At 41.2% G+C, this 15,789-nt stretch overlaps 1 protein-coding gene across 5 annotated transcripts in view; it reads right to left on the bottom strand.

Moving 5' to 3' along the window:
- The window catches only part of synj1 (synaptojanin 1), an 85,564-nt gene that overhangs the window by 1,939 nt on the left and 67,836 nt on the right, over positions 1-15,789 (bottom strand). For 3 of the 5 annotated variants that reach the window (XM_061962843.2, XM_061962841.2, XM_072913858.1), the window contains 7 exons: positions 13,944-14,109; positions 13,699-13,881; positions 11,082-11,177; positions 10,694-10,735; positions 7,334-7,386; positions 7,079-7,268; positions 6,844-7,025 (listed from right to left, as the gene is read on the bottom strand). In XM_061962843.2, coding sequence (XP_061818827.2) covers positions 6,844-7,025; positions 7,079-7,268; positions 7,334-7,386; positions 10,694-10,735; positions 11,082-11,177; positions 13,699-13,881; positions 13,944-14,109 — 912 coding nt within the window. Of the gene's footprint in view, positions 1-6,688; positions 6,713-6,843; positions 7,026-7,078; positions 7,269-7,333; positions 7,387-10,693; positions 10,736-11,081; positions 11,178-13,698; positions 13,882-13,943; positions 14,110-15,789 lie in introns of all 5 variants that reach the window. The other 2 variants (XM_061962846.2, XM_061962845.2) reach the window with 2 other exon arrangements.

Raw genomic sequence — 15,789 nt, forward strand, 5'->3', positions numbered from 1 at the left:
GTTAGCAACTGACAGCGCTTTAGTTAGCAACTGGCAGCGCTTCAGTTAGCGACTGGCAGCGCTTCAGTTAGCGACTGGCAGCGCTTCAGTTAGCGACTGGCAGCGCTTCAGTTAGCGACTGGCAGCGCTTCAGTTAGCAACTGACAGCGCTTTAGTTAGCAACTGGCAGCGCTTCAGTTAGCGACTGACAGCGCTTCAGTTAGCAACTAAACACGCTTCAGTTAGCAATTGATAGCGCTTCAGTTAGCAACTAAACACGCTTCAGTTAGCAACTGGCAGCGCTTCAGTTAGCAACTGGCAGCGCTTCAGTTAGCAACTGACAGCGCTTTAGTTAGCAACTGGCAGCGCTTCAGTTAGCGACTGGCAGCGCTTCAGTTAGCGACTGGCAGCGCTTCAGTTAGCGACTGGCAGCGCTTCAGTTAGCGACTGGCAGCGCTTCAGTTAGCGACTGGCAGCGCTTCAGTTAGCAACTGACAGCGCTTTAGTTAGCAACTGGCAGCGCTTCAGTTAGCGACTGACAGCGCTTCAGTTAGCAACTAAACACGCTTCAGTTAGCAACTGGCAGCGCTTCAGTTAGCAACTGACAGTGCTCTAGATAGCAACTGACAGCGCTTCAGTTAGCAACTAACAGCGCTTCAATTAGCAAGTGTCAGCTCTTCAGTTAGCAACCAACAACGCTTCAGTTAGCAACCGACAATGCTTCAGCTAGCAAGTGACAGCGCTACAGTTAGCGACTGACAGCGCTTCAATTAGCAAGTATCAGCTCTTCAGTTATCAACTGACAACGCTTCAGTTAGCAACCGACAACGCTTTAGTTAGCGACTGACAACGCTTCAGTTAGCGACTGACAGCGCTTCAGTTAGCGACTGACAGCGATTTAGTTAGCGACTGACAGCGATTTAGTTAGCAACTGACAGCGCTTCCGTTAGCAACTGATAGCGCTTCAGTTAGCAACTGACAGTGCTTCAGTTAGCAACTAAACACGCTTCAGTTAGCAACTGGCAGCGCTTCAGTTAGCAACTGGCAGCACTTCAGTTAGCGACTGACAGCGCTTCCGTTAGCAAGTGGCTACTAGGAGCTAGCAGCTTCCCAACAGCTAAGCACACAATAGCATGCAAGCTAGACATACATTGACCAATAAAACAGTATAAACAAGTATCAAATATTTATAGTTGCATGAACTTACACATACAAAGTCTCCAAAACATATTAGAGACATATTGTTTCTATGTTTGAATCATTTTACTTGAGCAAACCTTTTAGAACTACAAAATAATAAAGGTACGTATTCTTCCTGCTGATATTTTATCGGATCAATATCGGTATCGGCCAGTACACAAGGCTCTGGTATCGTATTGGAAGTGAAACAGTTCCCCCCTTAGACAGTCGGAGGGACAACAAAGGGGTACCTAATAGTACTGCTTGGTGGAAAGTAGTTAGCCAGAGGGACAACAAAGGGGTACCTAATAGTACTGTTTGGTGGAAAGTAGTTAGCTAGAGGGACAACAAAGGGGTACCTAATAGTACTGCTTGGTGGAAAGTAGTTAGCCAGAGGGACAACAAAGGGGTACCTAATAGTACTGCTTGGTGGAAAGTAGTTAGCCAGAGGGACAACAAAGGGGTACCTAATAGTACTGCTTGGTGGAAAGTAGTTAGCCAGAGGGACAACAAAGGGGTACCTAATAGTACTGCTTGGTGGAAAGTAGTTAGCCAGAGGGACAACAAAGGGGTACCTAATAGTACTGCTTGGTGGAAAGTAGTTAGCCAGAGGGACAACAAAGGGGTACCTAATAGTACTGCTTGGTGGAAAGTAGATAGCCAGAGGGACAACAAAGGGGTACCTAATAGTACTGCTTGGTGGAAAGTAGTTAGCCAGAGGGACAACAAAGGGGTACCTAATAGTACTGCTTGGTGGAAAGTAGTTAGCCAGAGGGACAACAAAGGGGTACCTAATAGTACTGCTTGGTGGAAAGTAGTTAGCCAGAGGGACAACAAAGGGGTACCTAATAGTACTGTTTGGTGGAAAGTAGTTAGCCAGAGGGACAACAAAGGGGTACCTAATAGTACTGCTTGGTGGAAAGTAGATAGCCAGAGGGACAACAAAGGGGTACCTAATAGTACTGCTTGGTGGAAAGTAGTTAGCCAGAGGGACAACAAAGGGGTACCTAATAGTACTGCTTGGTGAAAAGTAGTTAGCCAGAGGGACAACAAAGGGGTACCTAATAGTACTGTTTGGTGGAAAGTAGTTAGCCAGAGGGACAACAAAGGGGTACCTAATAGTACTGCTTGGTGGAAAGTAGTTAGCCAGAGGGACAACAAAGGGGTACCTAATAGTACTGCTTGGTGGAAAGTAGTTAGCCAGAGGGACAACAAAGGGGTACCTAATAGTACTGCTTGGTGGAAAGTAGTTAGCCAGAGGGACAACAAAGGGGTACCTAATAGTACTGCTTGGTGGAAAGTAGTTAGCTAGAGGGACAACAAAGGGGTACCTAATAGTACTGCTTGGTGGAAAGTAGTTAGCTAGAGGGACAACAAAGGGGTACCTAATAGTACTGCTTGGTGGAAAGTAGTTAGCCAGAGGGACAACAAAGGGGTACCTAATAGTACTGCTTGGTGGAAAGTAGTTAGCCAGAGGGACAACAAAGGGGTACCTAATAGTACTGCTTGGTGGAAAGTAGTTAGCTAGAGGGACAACAAAGGGGTACCTAATAGTACTGCTTGGTGGAAAGTAGTTAGCCAGAGGGACAACAAAGGGGTACCTAATAGTACTGCTTGGTGGAAAGTAGTTAGCCAGAGGGACAACAAAGGGGTACCTAATAGTACTGTTTGGTGGAAAGTAGTTAGCTAGAGGGACAACAAAGGGGTACCTAATAGTACTGCTTGGTGGAAAGTAGTTAGCCAGAGGGACAACAAAGGGGTACCTAATAGTACTGCTTGGTGGAAAGTAGTTCTGGAAAGCAGATGAATGAAATCATAGAGAATGCCATCAAAACACAAAAGTACAACAATGTCACAATAACCAGATTGAACACCAACAACAGAAAGATAAACACAGTGGTACCTCAACTTACGAACTTACAAGGTCTGCCTTTCTTAAATGTTTAAATAGCGACTTTAAGTTACGAGCCTTTGAGCCGCTAGGTGGCGTCGTTAATGCCACAGATAACCACGTAAGATCCTCCACAAAATATCCGGTCTAACTTGCGAGCATTAGCTTTGAGATACTTTTGTTTTACAATTGCCAACATTAGCTTATAGCTAGAGATCAAGATAACTTTGTTTTACAATTGCTAGCATTAGCTTATAGCTAGAGATAGAGCTAACTTTGTTTTACAATTGCTAGCCTTAGCTTAATACGAGAGCTCGAGATAACTTTGTTTTCCAAAGCCTAGCAATAGCTTATAGCTAGAGATCGAGACAACATTGCTTTCCAATTGCTAGCATTAGTTTATAGCTAGGGATCAAGATACATTTGTTTTCCGGCTGCTAGCATTAGCTCGTAGCTAGGGATCAAGATACATTTGTTTTCCAATTGCTAGCATTAGCTTGTAGCTAGAGATCGAGATAACTTTGTTTTCCAATTGATAGCATTAGCGTCATTGAGACAACTTTGTTTTGTAATTACTAGCATTAGCTTATAGCTAGAGATCAAGACGACTTTGTTTGCTAATTGCTAACATTAGCTCATAGCTAGAGACCAAGATAAATTAGTTTTCCGGCTGCTAGCATTAGCTTATAGCTAGAGATTGAGATAACTTAGTTTTCCAATTGATAGCATTAGCGTATAACTAGACATTGAGACAACTTTGTTTTCTAATATCTAGGGATCAAGATACATTTGTTTTCCGGCTGCGAGCATGAGCTTATAGCTAGGGATCGACATAACTTTGTTTTCCATTTGATAGCATTAGCTTATTACGAGAGCTCGAGATAACTTTGTTTTCCGGAGCCTAGCAATAGCTTATAGCGAGAGATCGAGACAACTTTGTTTTCCGGCTGCTAGTATTAGCTTATACCTAGAGATCAAGATACATTTGTTTTCCAATTGCTAGCCTTAGCTTCTTACGAGAGCTTGAGACAACTTTGTTTTCTAATTGCTAGCATTAGCTTATAGCTAGGGATCAAGATAACTTTGTTTTCCAATTGCTAGCATTAGCTCATCGCTAGAGATCGAGATAACTTTGTTTCCCAATTGCTAGCATTAACATATAGCTAGAGATCGAGACAACTTTGTTTTCTAATTGCTAGCATTAGCTTATAGCTAGGGATCAAGATACATTTGTTTGCTAATTGCTAGCATTAGCTCATAGCTAGGGATCAAGATAACTTTGTTTGCTAATTGCTAACATTAGCTCATAGCTAGAGACCAAGATAAATTAGTTTTCCGGCTGCGAGCATTAGCTTATAGCTAGGGATCGAGATAACTTTGTTTTCCAATTGATAGCATTAGTGTACAACTAGACATTGAGACAACTTTGTTTTCTAATATCTAGGGATCAAGATACATTTGTTTTCCGGCTGCGAGCATGAGCTTATAGCTAGGAATCGACATAACTTTGTTTTCCAATTGATAGCATTAGCTTATTACGAGAGCTCGAGATAACTTTGTTTTCCGGAGCCTAGCAATAGCTTATAGCAAGAGATCGAGACAACTTTGTTTTCCGGCTGCTAGTATTAGCTTATAGCTAGAGATCAAGATACATTTGTTTTCCGGCTGCGATCATGAGCTTATAGCTAGGGACCAAGATACATTTGTTTTCCGGCTGCTAGCATTAGCTTATAGCTAGAGATAGAGACAACTTTGTTTTACAATTGCTAGCATTAGCTTATAGCTAGAGATAGAGATAACTATGTTTTCCAATTGCTAGCCTTAGCTTCTTACGAGAGCTTGAGACAACTTTGTTTTCTAATTGCTAGCATTAGCTTATAGCTAGGGATCAAGATAACTTTGTTTTCCAATTGCTAGCATTAGCTCATCGCTAGAGATCGAGATAACTTTGTTTCCCAATTGCTAGCATTAACATATAGCTAGAGATCGAGACAACTTTGTTTTCTAATTGCTAGCATTAGCTTATAGCTAGGGATCAAGATACATTTGTTTGCTAATTGCTAGCATTAGCTCATAGCTAGGGATCAAGATAACTTTGTTTGCTAATTGCTAACATTAGCTCATAGCTAGAGACCAAGATAAATTAGTTTTCCGGCTGCGAGCATTAGCTTATAGCTAGGGATCGAGATAACTTTGTTTTCCAATTGATAGCATTAGTGTACAACTAGACATTGAGACAACTTTGTTTTCTAATATCTAGGGATCAAGATACATTTGTTTTCCGGCTGCGAGCATGAGCTTATAGCTAGGTATCGAGATAACTTTGTTTTCCAATTGATAGCATTAGCTTATTACGAGAGCTCGAGATAACTGTGTTTTCCGGAGCCTAGCAATAGCTTATAGCAAGAGATCGAGACAACTTTGTTTTCCGGCTGCTAGTATTAGCTTATAGCTAGAGATCAAGATCAATTTGTTTTCCGGCTGCTAGCATTAGCTTATAGCTAGAGATAGAGACAACTTTGTTTTACAATTGCTAGCATTAGCTTATAGCAAGAGATCGAGACAACTTTGTTTTCCGGCTGCTAGTATTAGCTTATAGCTAGAGATCAAGATAAATTTGTTTTACGGCTGCGAGCATGAGCTTATAGCTCGGGACCAAGATAAATTTGTTTTCCGGCTGCTAGCATTAGCTTATAGCTAGAGATAGAGACAACTTTGTTTTACAATTGCTAGCATTAGCTTATAGCTAGAGATATAGATAACTCTGTTTTCCAATTGCGAGCCTTAGCTTATTACGAGAGCTTGAGACAACTTTGTTTTCTAATTGCTAGCATTAGCTTATAGCTAGTGATCAAGATAACTTTGTTTTCCAATTGCTAGCATTAGCTCATAGCTAGAGATCCAGATAACTTTGTTTTCCAATTGCTAGCATTAACATATAGCTCGAGATCGAGACAACTTTGTTTTCTAATTGCTAGCATTAACGTATAGCTAGAGATCGAGACAACTTTGTTTTCTAATTGCTAGCATTAGCTTATAGCTAGGGATCAAGATAACTTTGTTTTCCAATTGCTAGCATTAGCTCATAGCTAGAGATCGAGATAACTTTGTTTTCCAATTGCTAGCATTAACATATAGCTCGAGATCGAGACAACTTTGTTTTCTAATTGCTAGCATTAGCTTATAGCTAAGGATCAAGATACATTTGTTTGCTATTTGCTAGCATTAGCTCATAGCTAGGGATCAAGATAACTTTGTTTTTAAATTGCTAGCATTAGCTTATAGCTAGAGATCGAGATAACTTTGTTTTCCAATGGCTAGCATTAACATACGAGGGCCAAAAACGTGTTAAATTGATCTTAGTGTATTTCAATGAGCGTAGAAGTTTCAGGTAGGAGTACTGGGAGTTGTGAGAATGGGCTCGTAGGTAAAGTTGGGAGTTGTGAGAATGGGCTCGTAGGTAAAGGGTACCACTGTACAGTGAAACCTGTTTATGTGGCCGCCCCTTGGACTGGCTTGCGGGGCGTCCACATAAGCGGTTGTGGACATCACCCCAACTACTGAAGTGGTGACGTGGGACAAAGGAAGAAGGGATGGTCACGGGGTTGCAACGTGCTACGGAGGATGGATGGGAAGTACCTGTCAGCCTGAGGGCTTCTCCGGCTTGTGAGAGAAAGACGAAGGAGTCAAGAGAGACAAAAGCAAGAAGACATTAAGCTTGGGAAGCAAAGAGAGAGGCGCTCCTTCCATCTTCCTGCCAAAGAATCCACAAGAAAAAGGAGGCGGGCACCAACCTGGGCGGCGTCCGCCGGCAGAGCGTGGTGCGAGCGGGAACGCGGCGGCGGTTTCGGGGAGGCCAGAGTCTGAGCAGGGGCCGGCGTGGGCTGCATCGGGGCGGGCAGGTGGACCGGGGCAGCAGGCTGGGGTTGTGCGGGTGCAGACGGCCTCACAGCAGGGGGCGCTGTAGGCGCGGCTCCTGATGGATTGAATCTTTAAGATGGAAACCAGACAGGTACAATCAACACTCACCTAAAGGAAGATCGGAGGGTTTAGCGGGGCCACAGGGCCCTGGTCGCGGGGCTCCCGGGTGGGTGTCGCTGATGGCTCGAGGCGCCCCTGGGTGCACCTCTGGGATGGGGCGGGGAGCTCCCGGGTGGGAAGGCGGGAGAGGACGGCTCTGCGGGGGCATGCTGATCACGCCGGCTCGAGGAGGAAGATTCTAGAGCACAAACACCGCGGTCACTATCACCCGCACCATCACTGTGAGGACTTTGAAGAACACACCGGCCTTGCAACACCTGCCGGTCCAGGAGGTCCTGCAACCACCTGGCCTCGACCTGCAGGGGATCACAAAAACAAGAGTACTTGGGTAAATGTCGCCCCCGACAGGTGGATGAATGACCTGCAGGAGTAGACAGGACAGGATATAGTTGGTCATGATGACTCAGCGACTCTGCAAGAGGTCTGGGGGCCAAGGGCAGGGGGCCAAGGGCAGGGGGCCAAGGGCAGGGGGCCAAGGGCCAAACTGCTGACTAAACAGTTTGCGCATGCACCTTTTCTTTCACTATAGAATCCCAGCATGTTCCCACATGGGCCGAGAATTTGGTTTTTAGCGGCACCCGTGCCAACGTGAAGGAAAGTAAGCAGGCCCAGAAAAAATAAGCTATCTGAGCTTCATGTCAGAGCTAAATGAATGCTGACTCAGCATAAATGTAAAAAAAAGTATTGTAGTAGTAGTGATATTGTACAAGTAGTGTCTTGTAAGTATTGTAGTAGTAGTGATATTGTACAAGTAGTGTCTTGTAAGTATTGTAGTAGTAGTTATATTGTACAAGTAGTGTATTGTAAGTATTGTAGTAGTAGTGATATTGTACAAGTAGTGTCTTGTAAGTATTGTAGTAGTAGTGATATTGTACAAGTAGTGTCTTGTAAGTATTGTAGTAGTAGTGATATTGTACAAGTAGTGTCTTGTAAGTATTGTAGTAGTAGTGATATTGTACAAGTAGTGTCTTGTAAGTATTGTAGTAGTAGTGATATTGTACAAGTAATGTCTTGTAAGTATTGTAGTAGTGATATTGTACAAGTAGTGTCTTGTAAGTATTGTAGTAGTAGTGCTATGCTATACATTACTTACATGATATTACTTGTACAATATCACTACTACTACATTACTTACATGATATTACTTGTACAATATCACTACTACTACATTAGTTACATCATATTACTTGTACAATATCACTACTACATTAGTTACATGATATTACTTGTACAATATCACTACTACATTAGTTACATGATATTACTTGTACAATATCACTACTACATTAGTTACATCATATTACTTGTACAATATCACTACTACATTAGTTACATCATATTACTTGTACAATATCACTACTACATTAGTTACATGATATTACTTGTACAATATCACTACTACATTAGTTACATCATATTACTTGTACAATATCACTACTACTACTGCATTGAGCGTTAATATTGCAAGACAAAAGTTGCCTTTTGCACGTTCTCTATGTTCTTCATTAGTGCATTAACTTCTCTATGTTCTTCATTAGTGCATTAACTTCTCTATGTTCTTCATTAGTGCATTAACTTCTCTATGTTCTTCATTAGTGCATTAACTTCTCTATGTTCTTCATTAGTGCATTAACTTCTCTATGTTCTTCATTAGTGCATTAACTTCTCTATGTTCTTCATTAGTGCATTAACTTCTCTATGTTCTTCATTAGTGCATTAACTTCTCTATGTTCTTCATTAGTGCATTAACTTCTCTATGTTCTTCATTAGTGCATTAACTTGTGGATTTGATTTTTTCATGACTTAGTTGTCGTTAAATTATATAATTAGACTATTTCAATTACTAATAAGTTGAACAAAAATGTATTGTTTTCTTTACAACAATGTACGTGTTTTTGTATTTTTCCAAGTACGGGTTGAAGCTCCAGCACCGTTTATTGAGTAGCGATCTGGTACTACAGGGGGTTCAAATTAGGGATGTCCCGATCCGATATTTGGATCGGATTGGCCGCCGATATTCGCAAAAAAATAATGCGTATCGGCAAGGCATGGGAAAATGCCGATCCAGATCCAGTTTAAAAAAAAAACTCCGGTCCGTGTTTTCCAACGCACCGATTTAAATAATACATTCCACTTTTCTGCTGCTCCCTAAGCTCCGTTCCGCATTTTCCAGCACACCTTCAACACATCCACAGGTCTGTGGATTCTAACGCAGTTGCCTTTAGCTGCTGGCATTCTCACTCTTTCCTGTGTCTCCCTCTTACAGACAGCGAGCGCACCTTCTTACACACGTCACATACTGTCACGTCATACGTCACATACGTATACGCCCTCTCCCAGCAGAGAGAGAGGTAGCAGCATGGCTAACGTTAGCTGTGATGCTAGCGCAGCCGCTAAGGTGCGCACTGCTCAAACGTCCTCTGCGCACGGCAAATCTATGCCACGCAAAAAATCAAATAAAAAAATAAGCGCATAACAATTTTCGACACACGGACACGACAGAGAAAACAGTTTTTGTCATCATTGTTCAAATATTGTGACGTCTGTCGAGACGCTTATCTCCATTCAGTGCCACACGCCCACACCATCAAAATGCCGAGGCAAACATTTCCACTTCAACACTGTATGAAAAAAATAGTGATTTTTTTTTTGTTGTGATTTCCCTTTCTGCATGAAAGTTTAAAAGTAGCATATATTAATGCAGTATGAAGAAGAATGTTTTAATGTATACATGGAAGCCTTGAAAGAAAATGTTGAAAATCAAGACTACATTTCCTGCAAATGGGTGCATTTCTACCCTATATTTTAACTTTAGATTTATTCTCATATCAAACTCTTTTAGTTGTCTTTTTGACACTTACATCCACACCCTGGATTATAAATAATGTAAATAATTCAATGTGATTATTTTGTGTGATGACTGTATTATAATGATATATATCTGATAGTATATGTCTGTATCATGAATCAATTTAAGTGGACCCCTGGAAAAACTTATTGGGGTGTTACCATTTAGTGGTCAATTGTACGGAATATGTACTTCACTGTGCAACCTACTAATAAAAGTCTCAATCAATCAATCAAAACACATAGAATCATCATACTGCTGTGATTATATGCATCAAGTGTTCATTCAAGGCTAAGGCAAAATATCCACATATATATCGTGTATCGCAATATGGCCTTAAAATATCGCAATATTAAAAAAAGGCCATATCGCCCAGCCCTAGTTCAATGATGCCATTTCTGTTTGTCATGTATAATTTTGTCTATTTTGTGTTTATCCTTGAATAAACATGTCAGTTTCTTGTTACCAACCATTGTGTATTATTCAAACTCCCCTAATTCAGCTGGCTAGTTGTTATCAAGAGTACTAAAACCCTTTTCAACATGATTCTGACAACTAAGTAGGCTAAATAACTTTAAACTTTAATACATGCTCGGATAGGCCAGTATCGGTCAGTATCGGTATCGGATCGGAAGTGCAAAAACAATATCGGTATCGGATCGAAAGTGCAAAAACCTGGATCGGGACATCCCTAGTTAAAATGTAAACGATACCAACTGGACCTTTGTGAGTCTGCCAGCGACGCTCTCACTCACCTGCGGCGGCATCGGGCCGAGGGAGAGCCGGGCTTTTGGATCCTTGGCGGCACAAAGGAAGCCAAAATACACAATTGTCAAACCTGAATGTGGTCCATAGGCAGGTAAGGCATGGATGCTGCGCTAGAAGGATCTAGTTCCAGCTATATTTAGTAGAAATGAGGTCAAATATGGGACTATGCATGCTATCACTGCAATAACCAGCACGTCATGGTTTGCTAGAAGCTTCTCTAAGCGTGATGAAGGCAGGTAGATCAGAGTCCCTTCTAACAGGTGCGGGACTCATGCCTCCTTCAGAGGGGGAGGAACGCCACCAAGCAGAAGTCAAAGCGTTAACACCTCTCAACTTCGCCACCTGGCTAACAACAGCGTGGCGGCGCTACGCTACCTGAAGGTGGCGGTGGGCGCTGCGGGGGTGCAGGTCTGGCCGGGGGGGCACCGGGCCGAGGAGGGGGCGGGCGTTGTGGGAGGTCAACGGGAGGTCCTGCGAAAACAAGGAAAATGGACCCTGATATTAAAATGAACCTTGTTGCCAGGAAACAGTGATACCTCTCATCACTTCCTGCTTTATAGAGGATACTAACTCACAGGCTGGCCGATAAAACGATATCAACATATATCGCCATTGGTGCACAAAAAAAAAAAAATTCACATCGCGATTTTTATTCATCCTGATTCTAAATTTTCAAAAGTCAAAAAAATAAAAAAAATAAATACAAATTAAAAAAATTATAATAAACAAAAATAACAATTACATTTTTTAAAAGTCATTTAGAAAATGAATTATTAATCTACTTGTTCATTTACCGTTGATATCTGCTTACTTTCTGTTTTAACACGTTCTATCTATCCATCCATCCATCCATTTTCTACCGCTTATTCCCTTTTGGGGTCGCGGGGGCGCTGGAGCCTATCTCAGCTACAATCGGGCGGAAGGCGGGGTACACCCTGGACAAGTCGCCACCTCATCGCAGGGCCAACACAGATAGACAGACAACATTCACACACTAGTGACCATTTAGTGTTGCCAATCAACCTATCCCCAGGTGCATGTCTTTGGAGGTGGGAGGGGCCTATCCCCAGGTGCATGTCTTTGGAGGTGGGAGGGGCCTATCCCCAGGTGCGTGTCTTTGGAGGTGGGAGGAAGCCAGAGTACCCGGAGGGAACCCACGCAGTCACGGAGAGAACATGCAAACTCCACACAGAAAGATCCCGAGCCCGGGATTGAACCCAAGACTACTCAGGACCTTCGTATTGTGAGGCAGACGCACTAACCCCTCTTCCACCGTGCTGCCCATGTTGTTCTATCTACACTTCTGTTAAAATGTAATAATCACTTATTCTTCTCATCTTTGATACTTGACATTAGTTTTAGATGATACCACAGATTTAGGTGTTGATCCGATACCAAGTAGTTACAGGATCATACATTGGTCATATTCAAAGTCCTCATGTGTCCAGGGACGTATTTCCTGAGTATACAGTATAAACATAATATAAATTAAAAAAAACAAAAAACAATTTTTTTTTTTGTGATGCTAAAAAAATATCGATGTAATCATAGTAGTATCGACTCCTGTACTTGGTATCATTACAGTGGATGCCAGGTGTAGATCTACCCATGGTGTTTGTTTACATTGTGACGCCAGTGAGCTACGGTGTGTAGTGAAACATGTTTAGCTATTCCTCGTCCTGCAGTGATAATGCTACTTGTAAGAAACGTACTTTATTTGTCGCCATGGAGACGAGGATTAGTAATTTAGAAGTAGCTACAACACTGCAGACTGCGGCTGGATGTTAGCCGCTAGCTAGCTAGCCATGTCTTAAAGCAGCTCTACCTGAGGATGTTTCAGTGTTATAACTTCACCTTTATCTTTACTTTTTAAGCCAAACTGCGTCCGTTCTATCTTTTCTGTCCACACACTGTCTGCTTGTAAGTACTCCGTGATTATGTGTTTCCAAACATGCTCGTCTGCTCATAAAACCGGCAATGTCACAATGTGACGACAAGCTGTAATGTCCGTTAAAAAAAAAGGAGGGCGGAGACCGGTACTTTTTAGAGGCGGTATAGTAGCGGATATGATTCATTAGTATCGCGGTACTATACTAGTCCCGGTATACCGTACTTCTCTACTACATTGTTATATTATTGTGCGTTTCCTTATTTAGTTGACTTTTTTATTTACTTAGAATGGTAATACAATGTTGAACTAATTGGTTTTTAGTACAGATGCTTTTAAACAGGCAGATTATAAATTGTGATATTAATCGAAATCGAATATTTTTCCCCCCCCCGAGGATCTGATATTCAGTTTGGATTAATCACAAATAAAGAAGCAATAATAATACAAATAATAACGCTAATACAAATAGTAGTAAAAATACTTTTTTCACTTTTTATTTTATTATTATGGAGAATGCATATATTTTTTTTAGAGTTCTTTCTTTATTCATAGTCATGTTTAAAGAAGCTAATATTTTCCCATGTGTACACTTTGTTCTTGTATCTTATGTCCGCAAGTAAACTCTGTGTTTTACCTTGAAGCGTTATCAGTATTAGAACAATGAGGCTGTATTCCTTTCTGGGCAGGGTGGGGGCTGTTTTCGTATTCAATAAGTTGTCTCTTCCCGTTTGATTTTCAGACCGTTTCTAGACGTCGCTATTAACGGACTGTAGGACTGGTCTCCTAAAGCTTTAGTAAAACTTGATAATATTCCTATTCTGTCTTGATGGTCCTTCTTACTCTGCATATATGTCATCTGAAAGAACTTGGGTTAGACCAGTGACTTGTAATCCCTGAGAGGAAGACTGGTCAAACGCAACACATATAATACCGATAAGCGTACCGATGAATACCGATATTAAAAAGGAATATCGATAAAATCCTAACAATATACAGTACATCCCTAATCGTGATGGAGTTTTCAGTTTTCAGCCATATCGCCTGGCCCTACTAACCACCACAACTAACTGAACTCAAGTCCACAGAACATCGTGGACCTACCGTGTGATGGTCGGGATGGCTGAGAACCGCGTCCGGGCCTGCTGGGCCCTGCAGGCTCCCCGTGGGTGGGGGAGGCGCAGGGGCTGCCGCGAGGGGAGCCGAGAGGAGAAGATCCTGGTCCAGAGCCCATCGCTGGCTGCAGGTGCTGTGGAAGGATGGCCTCCACCTCCTCATCCACGTCACCTGACACAAGGCAGACCAGAAGGTCAGAACAGCCTTCTGTGTGTGCGTGTGACCTCCCTCACCCTCCATGTCGTAGTCGTCGTCGCCCATGTCGGCGTCCTCCGCCAGCAGGGTGGAGCTGGCCGACATGGGGATGCTCCCGCAGATTCTTTCCACGCTCATCTCCTCCTCCAGACTCTTGATCCAGCCCGAACTCTTCAGGCGGATGTCGATCACCTTGCCAAGAACCTGCAGTGACGTCATCAGAGAGCATCGTGATTAAGCTCTAAGACGAGGGTGTCCAAAGTGCGACTTGGGGGCCATTAGCAGCCCACGGCTGATTTTTTTTAACGGCCAGCGGCACATTTAAAAAATACTATTACAAAAAAACAACATAAAATGTTTTAATAAAAGACGAAACTGGTGTAATGTAACAAGAAAATGTTGCAATATTGACACAAAGCTGCCATGCAGGCAGTTTTTGACTTTGAAACTGTCATTGCTCAAAAAAATAGTAAAAACATTTAATCTGTGGATAGATCTGCTGTTGATTCAGATATTTAGGCAGTTAAAGTAAAAATAATACACATTCTTAAAATGCATACGGAAAGTATTTACAGCGCTTCACTTTTCCCACATTTTTTAATGTTAAAGCCTTATTCCAGAATGAGTAAAATTCATGTGTGTCCTCTAAATTCTACACACAATACCCCACAATTTTTTTATTTATTTTATATTTATTAGAATTTTTTTATTTATTTTATATTTATTTACTCATTTGATAAGGAAATCATAATACAGGGACTGAGAAACAGACACCTGCCCCAACAACAAAAAATATTTAAAAAATCTCCAAAATAAATAAATAAAAAATAAAAACCTTCCCCCCGTCCAACATTTTAGTCACAAATTTATTTTTTTTAATAAAAAAAAAAAAATCATACTTGTGTACATGTGATTTGTTAGTTTTTTGTCATTTTTATAACGCTTGCAAAAAACTCTAAAAATGTTTTTTATACATTGTCATTATGGGGTATTTTGTGTAGAATTTTGAGGACACAAATGAATGTATTCTATTTTGGAATAAGACTGTAGCGTAACAAAATGTGGATACTTTCCACACGCACTGTAACAATATATATTATTTTTACTTTCAATCAATCAATGTTTATTTATATGGCCCTAAATCACAAGTGTCTCAAAGGGTTGCACAAGCCACAACGACATCCTGGGTTCAGATCCCACATCAGGGGATCACTGCGTAAATATCTGGATCAACTTGAGATCTATTCACAGATTATATGTTTTTACTATTTTTTTGAGCGATGACAGTTTTAAAGTCAAAAACTGCCTGCATGGCAGCGTTATGATATTAGTGTTAATATTGCAACATCTTCTTGTTACATTACACCTGTTTCGTCTTGCATTCCACTTTTTATGTTGTTTTTTGTAACAGTATTTTCAAAATGTGCCGCTGGCTGTTAAAAAAAATCATCAAAAATTGTGCGGAACTTTTTGCAAATGTATTACAATTAAAAAACTAAGAAATCATACTTAAGGTACAATTGATTTCTTAGTTTTAATACATTTTCAAAAATCCCCCCCCATCAAAATGTTTTCACATTGTCATTATGGGGTATTGCATGTAGAACTTTGAGGACTAAATGAATGTATTCCACTTTGGAATGAGACTGTAACATAACAAAATGTGGAAAAAGTGAAGCCCTGTGAATACTTTCCAGATGCACTGTGTATGACTTATTTTAACACTTTATGATTGGGGGGGGCCTTTTGATTCCTCGGGACCTTTAGTCAGATTTTTTTTTAACTGTTAAAAATTTTTCAAAATCAAAAGCAATGTTGTTATGAATTATTTCCGTATTTAAGACTCCAATTACTTCACATCCAATACTCCATTTTGAAAAAAGT

Source organism: Nerophis lumbriciformis, linkage group LG09 (genome assembly GCF_033978685.3).
Source record: "Nerophis lumbriciformis linkage group LG09, RoL_Nlum_v2.1, whole genome shotgun sequence".
NCBI classification, from domain to species: domain Eukaryota; kingdom Metazoa; phylum Chordata; class Actinopteri; order Syngnathiformes; family Syngnathidae; genus Nerophis; species Nerophis lumbriciformis.